The 14,779-nt window shown below is 42.9% G+C and overlaps 1 protein-coding gene across 2 annotated transcripts in view; it reads right to left on the minus strand.

The window, feature by feature from the left end:
* Positions 1 to 14,779, minus strand: part of ssbp4 (single stranded DNA binding protein 4) — a 110,636-nt gene that overhangs the window by 73,615 nt on the left and 22,242 nt on the right. Inside the window, exon 4 of one of the 2 annotated variants that reach the window (XM_022205825.2) lies at positions 3,761 to 3,845. The exons of the other annotated variant lie outside the window; for it this stretch is intronic. Within the exon in view, the coding sequence (XP_022061517.1) occupies positions 3,761 to 3,845 (85 nt within the window). The remainder of the gene's footprint in view (positions 1 to 3,760; positions 3,846 to 14,779) is intronic. 2 annotated transcript variants of the gene reach the window in all.

Raw genomic sequence — 14,779 nt, forward strand, 5'->3', positions numbered from 1 at the left:
ACTGGTATCCTTATCATTTTCTTTTCTGGATAAGGTGCAACACTCTAAAGAAAGAAAGAAAAAAACACAAAACGCCACGTCGTCATATTTGAGTCCTGCATTTCGACCATGATCATGACACTTTTCATCAGTAAGCCAGGAGCTGAGTGGAGTCAGTGAAGCACTGCGATGTGAATGACGCACTTGTGGCACTAAATCTGTGACACTCCGCAGGCAGTGAACCCGGATTGGCACGAATCGCAGATGTTTGGGGTTGCGACCTCTGGCTGGGGCGAAGCAAAACGTCTGCAACAACGAGGCCGAGTGTATCGCTTTCCTGAAAGACTGTTTGTCTGTGATTGCAAGAGCATGCATGTGTGTCAAAGACGGAGAAAACAGAGACTCATTCTTCTTCTGCCGGATTTAACGTGAACAACAATACTCAGTGTGTGTGTGTGTGTGTGTGCGCCCGCCCGCCCGTCAATATGCACGCTTTCTTCATCACAAAGCTCGTGTGCTTTAATCATTCATATTGAGTTACTAAAGACGTGCCATGTTCTTATAATCAAACGCATTTCCTCAACAAAGTGCTCTTTTGAGGAACATCCAAATTCCAGCAGAAGAGAGGACCATAAGATGAGCGGATCTCTTTTAGGGAATAAACATGATTAAAAGGCAACGTGAAGAGGAAGGACAGAAACACAACTCCAACAATTAAGACGACAAGAGAGAACACTTAAATTGCTTTACAGAGGTACAAGACTTCAGGCTGTTCCAGCTCTTTATGATACAGTATCATCTCGCTCACTTTGAGCGTAAGTGTTCATTTGCATAAGAGTGTGGGTGTGTGATATGCACACAAGCGTGGCTGCATGTAGGAGTGTTTATGTGCGAGCTCGAGTGTCTATGATAGCAGATTCGCCATTCAGGGGTGAAGCCAACCAGCTATCCAGCTAGTCAGAGGCCTCCAGTTCTGGGAGTGTGGCCAGGGCTCCAATCCCACCACATTCCCCTGGATTAGCTGTCAACCAGTCCCCAGATCTGAGGATTAGCACATTATATTCCATTATCTTTCCCAAACTGGAGAGTCCACAAAGTCTACATCATTGCTCTCAGTGGGGGCCAGTAGGACAGGGCTGAGTAAGAGGTGCCTTCAAACCAGGCCAAATTGAGCCAGACTGAGCCGAGCCAAAACCAAATCTGTAACTAAGACCGTACTCTGGCTCAATGTTGCCTAGCAACCAAATTAGTTCGAGGAAACAAATAAGCAAACTGCATTTCTAAATATCAATTTTGCATCACGCCGCTGATATTTTCTCACCGCCATCCTCAACAAACTGACACGATGGCTGCCGGAGAGGAGCGTAAATTGTATATATATATTTAAGAAAACACAAATAAAAACAAATCCCAGTTTTATCTCGTACACATTCCTCCTTCACTATTCCCGCTGAGCGACACACAGAGCGGAGTGTGTGCGACTCCTGGGAGCCGTGTTGTTTTTCACTCTGTGATCCGGGTGGACTCGGGGGAATGAGGGAGCCATTATCAGCAAGGGGCCGTGATAGAGACTTGATCAGGCCGTCGGTCTGCGGGGACCGAGGAGCCGGAGTTAATCAGAGACAGACAGACCCCTCTCCACCCTGGGGATTCACACGCTTCGACCCCGACACTCTCCCTCCCCGTCGCACAAAGACACACGCACGGCAACAGTCACAAAAGCACATGTGCTCACTCGCACCTTCTCCTGCGTTCGGCTGTTGTCAGAGCCTCCGCCACACCCTCTGTGCACGCACTTCACTGTCACGCTTCACTGTCGACCACTGCTCTGGATTAAACCTGAAATTCTACATCTATCACCAACAATCAAGCCAAGCAAACAAAGTACAATTCATAGCATCCTTTTATTATAAAGTAAGATCACTAAAAAGCAGCAGCAGCCCCCTGGCTCAGTCATTACCAACTCCTGCTGTGAAGCTAAACGCTATTCAGAGACACAGCTTCAATTTTTTTACATCCCAAATTTAGTCAGAATTTCACATCTTTTGAAGAAAAGGTGCACATACGGTAATACCAAAAAACACTGTTTTTCCAAACTTCAACGCTACATCAAAGGAAAACTGTATATTAGGAAGTGAAAACATCACAAATCTGCCCTCTCAGTGCAACATATATGACCTTTTGAACTTGAGCGAGTTTTGAAATGCAATAAAATCATCTCTTCTGCCTCATTTGCACCAACAGTTTTAGCTCTGACGTGCAGTTTAAGGCAAAATCTTGACTGTTTGGTCAACTACACAGCAGTAATAGTGATTCTGACGCTCAGCTGACTGATTTATGTCGCCAAAGACTGAAACTAAACGCGTCTTAGGCGGCGGCAAAACTTGAAGCTTGAAGTTCAGGCGTTCATTGACCACGGCTGTCAAACCGGAGCCGTTAAAGAGCTGACATGCAGGTATCCAGCTGGCCTACCTCTGGAGAAAGGTGTAGGAAATTATATGGCATTTAGATTAATTAGACACAGTTGTCAGATTTAATTAACTACTAGGTTTAATTAACCATGTAATTAATCTTATGGTGGTCCAACACAGGCACACACACACAGACAGGCATGGAGACACACATCAACTAGTGCCCACACAGACATGCACACTACACGCACAACAAATGTAATCTGTTCAGCTGACAAGCGCTCGCACTTTTTGCCGTCAAACCTCATAAGAGAGTTCGACTGAACGGGTGACTGGCTACCAGCTAAAACAGCCTGAATGAAACGGTAAGAATAGCACCTCTAATCCATTTCAGGTTTAACTTCTGCCCTGGTGGAATGATAATCTCGCAGTCGAAGCAGCCTGGCCGGTCAACATCCGCACAACCATGTAATCCTTACTCAAATATAAACCAGGTAACAGAATGCAAATATTTATTACAGTGCGAGGACACTCCAGGTGAAGAGCAGAAATCCTTTCCGACAGAAAGCCAGGAGCTTAAATCCCATCCGAACACTCATTTGCAGTTTGCAGCACAATCTAGTTGCATATGTGTGCTGGTGTGTGTTCGATATGTTGCTGATCGACTCTTCCAAAGACGAGAGGGTCAAGGAGCAAGGAGGCCACAGACCCCGACCTTTCATCGCCCGGTCCAGCCTCTGTAGCCGCAGCTAGCATCGCCCGGCCTCCCACCAAATGTGTCCTCTGTGTATATGCATTGTGTGTGCGAATGCGTGTGTTAATGTGCTCGTGTGATCAGCCAGCTGCTTTATGCGATTTGACCTTTACTGAAGCCATGAGCGGACCAATAAATAGCCAGGCAGCACCCTGACCTTTCACCTCCGGGAAAACAGGACCTGAGGGGGAGGTCGGCGTTTTTCAGGAGGCCACCAGCTGAGCTAGATATCCAATCGAAACAAATTACAGCTATAGAACGCCACGAAGACCCTCTATTAGACGTTAAAAATTCAAAGCTGGGAGTCTAAGGGCTTTCCCATAAAATATAGAAGTGGTGTTCATAGGTGCTGCATTTTTTAAAAGCAATGCTATTTCAGACGTCTGGCTCGCAGTCTGTCCCATCCAAAACAGAGGCTGCAGCAGACACGCAGACATTAAAAAACGCAGACATGTCAAAACAAGAACCGGCAGCATTATCTGAGGTAGAATAGTCCCTTCTTTCTGATACACGCTCTGACCGCGCGTGTGCACACAAGCATTTGGAAGTGAGGCTGGATGTGTGTATACTTGTGCCCCCTTCGTGCACCGCAGGAGGGTTGGTTAAGTTCACTCACATAGTCATGGAAAGCCTTGGCCTCGCTGGAATGTTCGCATGTCTCCCTCCGGTCCGGGGCAGCGCAGTACAGATCCCAGAATACACTGTGCACACAGGACAAGACAGCGACAGCAATTAGACACTTTACTCTCTGTGATCCAAACACATATGATGGTTTCTGGTGCAGATATAGACAAGTCTGCAGACAGTGCAATGAGTGGTTAAAATGAACTCATGGAGCTGCAGCAAATCCACATTGATGTTTTTGAAGTAAAATTAGATTTCATTTGAATTTCGTCAGTATTGTGAGTAGAATGTAGGGGTTTTGGTAGAATGCTGAAATAAACTTCAGGGATATGTTCGTTTTCCTCACAATAATAACCTTTCTCAGCCCATTTTGCTCGTTTGACAAAGCACGCCAAACTTTTCAAACACAGACCGAAAATCTGCCACTGTCAATGTTTTATATTATTCATGAGCTCTAATGATAGCAGTCATGTGAACATTAGCAGCCAAAGAAGAACTTCTCTTCATAAAGATCTCTACTGATTCAGTGTCCTGAATGAAAGAACAGTGCGTGGGAACATCCTCTTTAACTTGAGAAAATGCTGAAAAATTAACAACATTACGATACAAATAAGAAAATAAGTGACCAAAAAGTGTGCAAACAAAAACTGCAAAGCGTACAATAATACCCAAAAGCTATAATTAACAGTCTAGCATTGATAAATCTCGTAATCAGGCTCACTATTGTCACCACAACTCTCCAAAAGCTGATACATCTTATTTGCTTGAATTCAGTTGCTGTCACAGAGAATTAAGAAAGCCACAAACATTCACATTTGAGATGCTGAATATCATTCTACAATCTACAATTCTACAATTTCATTTAGCAGACACTTTTGTCCAAAGCGACGTACAACACAAGCAAGAATTCAGACATAAGGAAAAACCTGTAGTAAGTGCAAAAAGTGCTTCAAGTGCGATTGGCCAAAGGTGTTGCCATCAAGTTGCAGAAGAACTTTCCAATGGTCCTTGAATGAATCATGTGTGATGACTAGTTCTGTCAAGAAATGTAATCACATTTTAGCTTGAAATTCTAATATTTCATCAAATAATCTTTCTACATATGTCTCACTTAAAAAATGCCAAAAATACACCATTTCTACTAATTATATCCTCCAAAAACGTTATAATTCTTTTTTTTGGGAGCAACCAAGAAGCCATGAATGACTGAACTCTGACCAACAATCACAACACAAAAATTCAGAATTTTGGTTGAACTGAAGGCAGTGTACACAGAACAGAGAGAAGACGAGTGTGGAAACAACATGAAAATGTGCGCAGTAAAATATCTATATTAGCTAGAGTTACCACCTTTTTTCCAAGTATTGATAACGTACACTGTCGTTCAAAGGTTTGGGGTCACCCAAGCAATTTCATGTTTTCCATTAAAACTCATACTTTTATCCATGTGCTAACATAACTGCACAAGGGTTTTCCAATCATCAGTTAGCCTTTCAACACCATTAGCTAACACAATGTAGCATTAGAACACAGGAGTGATGGTTGCTGGAGATGTTCCTCTGTACCCCTATGGAGATTTTCCATTAAAAATTGGCTGTTTCCAGCTAGAATAGTCATTTACCACATCAACAATGTCTACACTGGATTTCTGATTAATTTAATGCTGTCTTCACTGAAAAAAAAATGCTCTTCTTTTAAAAAGAAGAACATTTTTAAGTGATCAAAAACTTTTGAACAGTAAATGTTGGTTCCATTTTGTTCTTTTTTTTGTAAAATATACAGTCTCAACTTTAGCTTTTACAATTTACTGAATAATTCTCTTCTCCTCAGTACGACCAAGAAGTCATTAATGATTCAGCTACGACTGAGCCACATGACAGAAATTACAAGACACCTGAACTGCAGGCTGTGCTAACGCAAAATGAACAGGAGACAAGTGTGGAAACAATTTTAAAATCTAAATTGTGAAATCTCTACACCATGCAGAGCCACTATTTTTTCCAGTATTGGAAATATGTTAGTTGTAAAACAACAACAACAAATGTTAAACCTTGGGATTCTAAATGTCATGCTGCACAGGAGACATGTTTGAGTTTTCTCTACTTCTAGCCATGGTTGTGCTGTTTCTATAGAGGCGCAGGACTTTATATCGCTCTAGAAAAATGAGGCCACAGTGACTAAAAATAGTGACAAGAGCAAAAACTGCACAGAAATTGCTCTGGGTTCAGAAGGTTAATTGAATTGCTGTTGATCAACTTATCAATTAGCCCACTGAGTGTCTACTACTCAGCACTATAGACTCATTTCAGTCAGCACTCAGGAAGTATTGAGGTTTGATGCTCGGTATTAAAAAGCCGTGCAAATCAGATACGCGGCACATTTCCCTCTGCAGCTCAGCGCCAAAGAGCTTTTACCAGGAAGGACCTCCACATGTTCCTCTCAGGCTGCCCTGCCGACCTGCAGGTTATTGACCAATCAGCTGTGATTATGTTACTTACTGCCCAATCAGCCGCACTCATATTAGTTAATTAGACCAATCCCACTCCTCCAGGGTAACGGGGGCCACCAGGTCCCACTCCAAATGGACCCTTAATTACTGCACTGAAATTAAGTACTGCCTAAGCCGGTCCACATTAAGGAGTTCACCTTCCTCCAGATATTGATTTCATGGACAGCTTATGTAAAGAAAGAAAAAAAAGAACTGCTGAACACATGGGAGGAAATTCTTGCTGCCATGTAGAGGTGCAAATAAACTGTTACATGCATTCTTTGTGCTGATGTTAGGAGCAGCCGTGACACTTGATATGACAGACTGCGAAATGGAGCAGAAAATATTAGCTGATCACCCATAACTGTCAGAGAATTGCTCGGTAGCACCCTGTCACATGTTGGTCATTTTTCATTCTCCTGGATGTTTGATTTTCGCTCTTATTATCTCCTGAATTATAAAACCCTGTTGATCACTGATCTACACTTTGCTTTATTGAGTCCAGATTTTGTTATTTTGAGGCCACTGAGGAAACATAAGTGTAACAATAGGTGTCCTAAAAATAAGAAGAACAATAAACAGTAAATTTCGACCCCGTGGCGCGTGCTAGCAACCTCTCAAAGCATATGAGCTAAAATAGAAATGTCTTATTAAAGTATTTAAAGATTAAAAGACAGAGCTGGTGCCCCGAGGCACTCAGTGAGCTCTGAGGTCCTTCCTAGACAAGGAGGGCACTGAGGAACGGGGAGGGACGAACACATGGTGTGTGTGTTCTGCTGCCCTTCTGTCACGCGACAATAAAGCCAGTGTACATTATCATATCTATCGGTTGGTGTTAAAGAGATTGCTGCTCCGTCGGAGACGAGACGCAGCGAGAAGGGGCGACCATCGCAAATCCAATCAGCTCTCGGGGAAATGAAATGCGACGCAGGTTAGAGTTTGTTACGGAAAAGACAGAACCAGGTGCAGGCGCAGGGTTGGGGTAAGGTGATCTAACATCTCCTGGCCTGTGAAGTCTGAAATATTATTGCGATTTGAACAGCTGACCCGCGTCTGTCTGAGCCGCGCAGGGAAATCTCATTCTGTGTCTCTCTGCATAATCTGAAGCAGGATCGCTGTGGACGAGACTAAACGCACAAGACTTTCATTATTGTGATATTATTTTATGTGGATGACAAAGGATGCATTTTTATACATGGAGTCAGAACGAGATGCAAAGAAGGTGTGAGGATCATACGTGAAGAGTAGGTCCACTGAGAGATGAAACCAAAATATAACTGGGATATTTCTCTCTTTAAAAAATTACCAAAAATTAAGACAGGTTTATCGACTAGATATCTGTAAAACAATAATAATAAAAATTCTGCATTCTTCTAAACAAATGAGAAGCCAAAGTTTGGCTGAACTACATGCTGTGCAAACAGACAGGTGACTATATCATCTACAGTTATTAATCTGTGTTTCTCTGCGTAATCCTAAACACCCAATACTTTCATTATTGTGATATTATTTTATGTGGATGACAAAGGATGCATTTTTATACATGGAGTTAGAAGCAAAGAGGGTGTGAGGATCATGTGTGACGAGTAGCTCCACTGTAAAGTTAGCAGAATTCAAATTGAAAAAAAAATGAAAAGTTTAGGTTGAAGTGCAGGCTGTGTATATAAATATGACTAATATAGACACAAGATTAATGCACAGTAAAATGTTTATATCATGTACAATTATCATTCCTTGTCTGTCTGCATAATCTGAAGCACTGAGGACGAGACTAAACGCTGAAGACTTTCAATATTGTGATATTATTTTATGGGACTGTTAAGGATGCATTTTTATACACAGAGTTCATGTGACAATCATGTGCGACAAGAATCTCCGCTGAAATTAAAACTGTGATATTTCTTCAAAAACTTTATGCCTGGAGTCAGAATGAAAAGCAAATAAGGTGTGAGGATCATGTGGGACAATAACTCTGCTGGGAGATTTTGGCACATAAAACTGGGATAATTCTTCAAAATAACTTTCTCCCTACATGTGTCACAAAAATTGCCAAAATTTAGACCAGTTTACTAACTTGGTTCTGTAAAAAGCAAAAAAAATGAGCGCATTTTTCTGAACCAATGAGCCATGAGTGACTCAGCTGTGATCAACAATCACAGGGCAAATATTCAAAATTTAGGATCAAGTGGGATGAACTGCAGGCTGTGTACACAGAGCAGAGATGAGATGTGTAGAAACAAAACAGTAAAATATCTATATTATTTACAGTTATCATTCCATGATTTATCTTGAACAGGAGAATAAACGCAGAAGCAAGATAAAGGATGTATTTCTCTACATTAAGTTAAAACAAGAAGCAGAAGGTCTGAGGGGGTATAAAATCAGCAAGCAAAATAAAACATTGCCCTAATTAAACACAGATTTTTGCAAACTTTTTAGGGTCAGCGTGCAATCAGGAAAAAAGTCAGTTTCCATCTACTGAAAATGTGCTGCTAAACAGAATCCAGGTAAAGTCGGGGTGGAACCATCGTTAGCTCTAACTTGACAAAGCCACCCACATTTAGATGGAAAATCCATGTCACTGTTGTTGTCACATCCTTTTCAGAGACACTAATCTTTACAAATTATCTGGGAAGTCAACATTCGCAGTTAATTAGTGCCAGCAATCTGCAAGAAATCTTGTACTCTGCACACCCTCGTAATAGCAAAATTTCTATCCAATTATCTAATCATTTCAATCTAATCATCTCATCATGGGAAGCTCTTAATGGTATTATGGGAAGTAACTGGTGTCGGAGCAAACCCAACTCTGCATCAAGGATGAAAAGTTTAACCGCTCTCACTTTGAGGTGTTACAGGAGAGATTTAAACTGCAGCTTGGGGGTCATGCAAATTCCTTTTTTATTTATTTATACAAATGAGAAATAAGGCTTTAAAAAAAACATGAGGCGGCACCATCAGCACATAAACACCAGAACAGAGGAGGAAGGGATTAGCGTCCAGCCGTCCAGAAGAAGACAATTACTAAAATTAAATGCCATCACGATAATTATTCGCAATTAACTGTGGTTTGACAAAGCCAGTGGTTACAATGTGCTTTTCCATTATAATAAGGAGAGCAAACAAAGACGCAAGAAGAAACGGAGGCTGCTGGAGGCAGGTCCACGTGACAATCCTGTGTGTCAGTCAGTCAGTCGGTCGGTCAGTCAGGAAAGGCAGAAATTAAGATGGAGACAGATGGAGAGAACACGAAAGAACCAAGAAAAATAAAGTTACAGAGAGCTGGCCACGCTCCCCTTAACAGACTCTTCCTAATGGGACAAAATGCTGCAATCAAAGAGCGGAGGTGGGGAAACACAACCCTTTCAGCTGTCTTTATTACCTTGACTCAAGTAGCAGCTATTCTCCTGGTAGCACCGACGCATTCAGACAGCAGGAGGAAACAACACCACCGACGTGCCATGTAAATCAGGAGCGCTCCCTTTGGACTGGGGCTAATAAATACAGCAACTGTCACTGTGGAAAGACTGGCGGCTTAAAAGGAAAAACATGAAGTTGTCTAAATTATGGCTGGCAAAGCTTCCAGACAGGTAAAGAAAAAAAAAACAAATAGAAAAAAAACGCTCAATCATACAGGAAGAGCAGCGAAAGTAATTCACAAATCGATGCAAAACAGGAAGTGCTGGAAGCTTGGTGAGGTGGTGAATACTTAGAAATATTTATAGGCTACTATCTTCTCCTTTTTCCAGGAGCCATGCTGCAACTCTTTAGCGGAGCGGTGGTCATAAATTTGCATGATCCCGCAAATATTAAAGATCCTTCTGTGTTGGACTCCCCAAGTTTCTATTCTCTCAAACGTCACTGCTGTCAAGAGGGTGTGCAATTGGTCGACAATGCTAATTTACTCGATACAAGAGGTCTGTGCAGGTTGACTTTGCCACTGTGAGCTATTATAAGTGGTTGTGTGACCCAGCCCTAAAGGCCAGATCATGCTTTTCAAAGTCCTACATGCAAGGACCTGCATGGATACTTATATGGACAGTCGTGTCCAGCCAATAATGCGCCATTGTGTGGACTATAGCCACTGGAAGAGTATCAACTGCACCAGGAAAGGAGATTCCATGTGATCCACACCTTTATAATACGTCGTCATAAGAGCTGCATTTGAAGTCGTCGCTGCCGAACTTCAGGTGCTTTGATTGCTGCTACGTCAGGAATAATCACACTGACATTCCACTACAGCCCAATCTGTAAGTGGCTGTTATATCCTTACTACAGGTTTTTCCTTATGTCTGAATTCTTGCTTGTGTTGTACGTCGCTTTGGACAAAAGCGTCGGCTAAATGAAATTGTAGAATCGTAGAAAAAGACACAGCAAACAGTTCAGAAACATCCACAGGAGTCACATTTACTTTTCTCTGCTCAACATTTAGAGCAAAACATCTATGAAGAAGATGGATGCAGCTGTAGTACGGCCAGAACCACATTTTCAAAGTCTGCATCAATCAGCGCACAAGAAAGAGGAAACAATGAATTCTTCCAAACTGTCAAGTGTCGCTGATGATTTCAGAAAATATCCAAATTGACTATAAAATGTGCATATTTCTCTTCAATTTACATTTGAACAAGCTGAACTCACATAACAGTGAATTAGAAGAACAGGAAACTTTCCATTTCTACAATGTATGTTTGCTCCAAAGTCCCAAATTTTGTCCTAAGTTCTACTAATTCTACTTACATGGTTGCACTCAGAAGTAGCCTGGTAGCCACGCTTTTCTTTCATTACACAACTGTAGCATTACAAATCAATGCAAACAGTGTGTAGCTCCTTTAAAGTTCTCACTGGTTGTACCGCATTAGTGTTCATATTGAATTCTGTTTAGATGCAGCTGCAATTGGTGGTCCATCTCTGGTTTGGAATTACAATTATGAGGCTTGTGCTGATGCTTTTTTAACTAGAAATTGTTTATATTTACAGCTTAACCCCCTGTAGGTTTGAAAGATATGTGACAATTTAAAAAATCTACAATATTGCACCATTTACTAGAGCAGGAAATGATAAAAAAAAAAAACAGGAAGAGTCACTAGACTTTTGTTTTGATAATCCTTCAACTAAGCAATTTCAATGTGCCATTTTTGTCTGAAAACTTAATTAAACCTAAACTTAAAATTGAGTTATTTCATCAAAACCACTTTGCTCTACACATCTCATTCACCAAAACAAGCAGTTTGCAACAACTAGACTGTGTGAAAAAAAAGAATTCTGCACTTTTTGGTGCAACCATGAAGCTATTAGTAACTCAGCTGTGATCAACACACGGCTGACAAAAAATCAGTAAGTTTTCAACAGAGCTGGGATGAACTGCAGGCAGTGTTTAGACACAACAGAGAGAAATATCTAGAGAAAAAAAATGTAGTAAAATATGAAGTGAATATGAAGAGAATCAAGTCAACATTTTTTAAGTACTGGTAACGCCTGTGGGCACGTGGACGAATGTTTTTTAGTTTTTGCAAAATAAATATCTAAAGAAATTCAACTTTTTTATGATGTATGGCATTAAAACTTTGTCAGACAGCAGAAAAGATTTTTTTTTCAGTTCTCTCTACTTCCAGCCGTGGTTGTGTTGTTTCCATAGAGGAGCGGGATTTTATATTACAGTGAAAAATGAGCCCACAGTGGGTGAAAATGTGACAGGAGCAAAAAAAAAAAAAAAAAAGCCCAGAAACTGCTTGGTGTTCAGAGGGTTGCACAATATGAAGCAAAAGAACACAGTGGCGGAGAAGAATGAAGGATGACTTAGGTGAGGAGAAAAAGGAGAAACACTGTTTATAAAGAGCAGTGCAGACGTTCGGGAGCAGAGGACGGCTACTCTGGCTGTTTTCTCTGCCCCTAACAAACAAGAATTTCAGCTTGAGGCTATCAAACAGAGGATCCCTGTACATGCTGTTGTTGTGCTGAAGGTTTTGGGGTTTTTTTTATTTGTGTGTATGTTTTGTGTGCTGGGATGCGCATCGAGGATTCAGCAGCCATCCAGTGAAAACTGGTTAAAGCAATCGATTTCGGGATAAGGAGGAGACAACTAGCAGCGGCCAATAGAGAGGGAGCTAATGACACAATCAACACCTGCAGCCCTCGCTGAGCCTTTTCTTTATCCTTCCACCCATAACAACAGATGTGGATGAGTGACCCCCACCCCCAGCATCCCTCCCCCATTCCCCCAGCCATTCTGAAGCCCCACCACCCACCAACGCCGTCCTGTAGGAAACAGCCACAGCGGCGGAGACAAGGGGGAAGAAAGCCCCAGCGAGGTGCTGAGGAGGAGGGAGGGGGGACGGCGGGGGTCGGGGGGCCGAGGTGGCGGTGGGGTCGGGGTCTTGGATTTGGCTGTTTAACACAAAAGGAGCTGGAATGCAAAGAGTTAATCCGTTCGGGGGTCTCTCTTCCGCAAACAAAGGGACAGGCCTCCAGACAAAGGTTGAGGGAGGGGGAGCGAAGGGTGAGGGATGAGGGAGGTTGGTGGCTTTCCTACCATCTGGAGCTTTTGTTTTGGGGGGGAGGCTGGAGGTTGGAAAGGAGAAGGGAAGAGAGAGAGAGAGAGAGAGAGAGAGAGAGAGAGAGAGAGAGAGAGAGAGAGAGAGAGAGAGAGAGAGAGGACTCCGCCTCCCGGTTCTCTTCCAGCAACAAACGACCCCCTCAACCCCAGAGAGCATCCACGTGGCCCAGATGGACGCCCCTTCGCTGGGTCACGCTGCTCCGTCGCCCTGCCCTGCCCTGCCCGGCTCATCCTCAGCCAAACACACACTCTGTCATCTCCCACACTGCAGAAATGCATCAATACAGGCAGAACACACACACACACACACACACACACACACACACACACACACACACACACACACACACACACACACACACACACACACACACACACACACACACACACACACACACACACACACACACACACACACACACACACTGCGGTCCGGTCTCCCTCAGCACTCTTATTGGTTCAGGCAGAGGCGAGAGCAAACTTGCGCTGCACTGTATGTTTGTGTATGTCATTCTGTCAGTATTACTGGTAGCTGTCCAATTGAGAGCTGTCAGGTTGAGAGAAGCCAGGCTCTTTAAGGACCATTATGAACCGTGTCAACAGGCTGCACAGTCACAACACACACTGGGGCCGGAGAGGATGAATGAACGGAGCCGCATGTCCGGGTTTATTACACAGGGCTGGCCGGGGGGCTTTGGGGATGAGCAGGATAGCATGAATGACAAACAAAGCGGCCCCTGTCAAACCTCTTATCCCCTCTCTCCGGCTCTCGTGCTGCCTTGCTGAGGATTCGGCCTCTCAACCTGCCGTCGTTAGGTCAAAGTTGTGATTTTCTGACAGTCAGAAAAGGAGAAATCCTACATTTAGGTGTTCCTTAGTCAGACAAAAACAGCATCAGCCTATAAGCCCACTGACCCGAGCAGATAGAAAACACTGTCCTCTATTTATCCAGCATTAGGAGATCTGACAGATTTGTTTAAAGAAGCTGCAAGAAAAAAGGGACGGCCGCTTTGGAGCCTTGTCCCATTAAACGGAGCTTCAGGTTAAACAAAGTCTGAGAGCTGGAGGAGAGAGGGGCGGCAAAAATACTTTCTAAAAACAACAACAAGTTAGTTATTGTAGCCCGGGTCCACCTGCACCAATATGGTCGTGGAGGCAGTTATGGTTCTTTAAAAACCCTTCGCACCCAATCTGCATCAAAAATCGCACATAAAAGACATATTTTTAACCTCACTGTAGCTCACCCTTCCCGAGGAGATCATTACCGCTGATGTTCATTGCAAATAAACAACCATAAATCCACTTAGAAACCACAAAGCAGGATTTATGCTCCATCCAAACTGCCCATCAGATGGTCATATAGCATCTAAAAACCCACTTCCCTCCACACTTTCCTGACAGATTGTGTTTGCGCTGACCAGCCTGGAACTTTCTGAAAGCCACTTCTAGGTCATGATCGGCCTGAGAGGAGAAGAGAAGCCCGGTACTGTACTCCTCCTTCCAGCTCTCTTTATTCATTACATTTGTTACTCAGCTATTTGTGGCAGTTTCTCATGAGCAGAGCATGATCAATCTCTCCTTGGATGGATTGACCAGAAAATACGAGCACTCATCGCAGTTTTTAAATCGTCTCGTAACCCGTTTTTTTTACGGTCTCCTCAGACAGAAGCCCATTACTTCAAATGGATTGCAACGTGGTGAGCTCGAGCAAGACCAGCTGAACTTTGACCACCACAAAACAGAGAACGAGCTGATGTTTGTGTCTTGAATTATGGCATAAGTTTGCTTTTGTCACGAAACCTTCAGAGGAAAAAGCCGATCTTTGAAACAGCTTTCCATCCAAGTGGGCATGTCAGGTGTGTTTTAACCTCTCTAGATACAGTCAATGGTTTTAACAGTTAGGTAGCTTGTTGTGGGTCAGCAATATGTAAAAGCAGAGGTTAGGTTTATGTATTTTGCTTCTGTTGCTC

The sequence above is a fragment of the Acanthochromis polyacanthus genome, chromosome 4, assembly GCF_021347895.1.
Source record: "Acanthochromis polyacanthus isolate Apoly-LR-REF ecotype Palm Island chromosome 4, KAUST_Apoly_ChrSc, whole genome shotgun sequence".
Classification (NCBI taxonomy): Eukaryota; Metazoa; Chordata; class Actinopteri; family Pomacentridae; genus Acanthochromis; species Acanthochromis polyacanthus.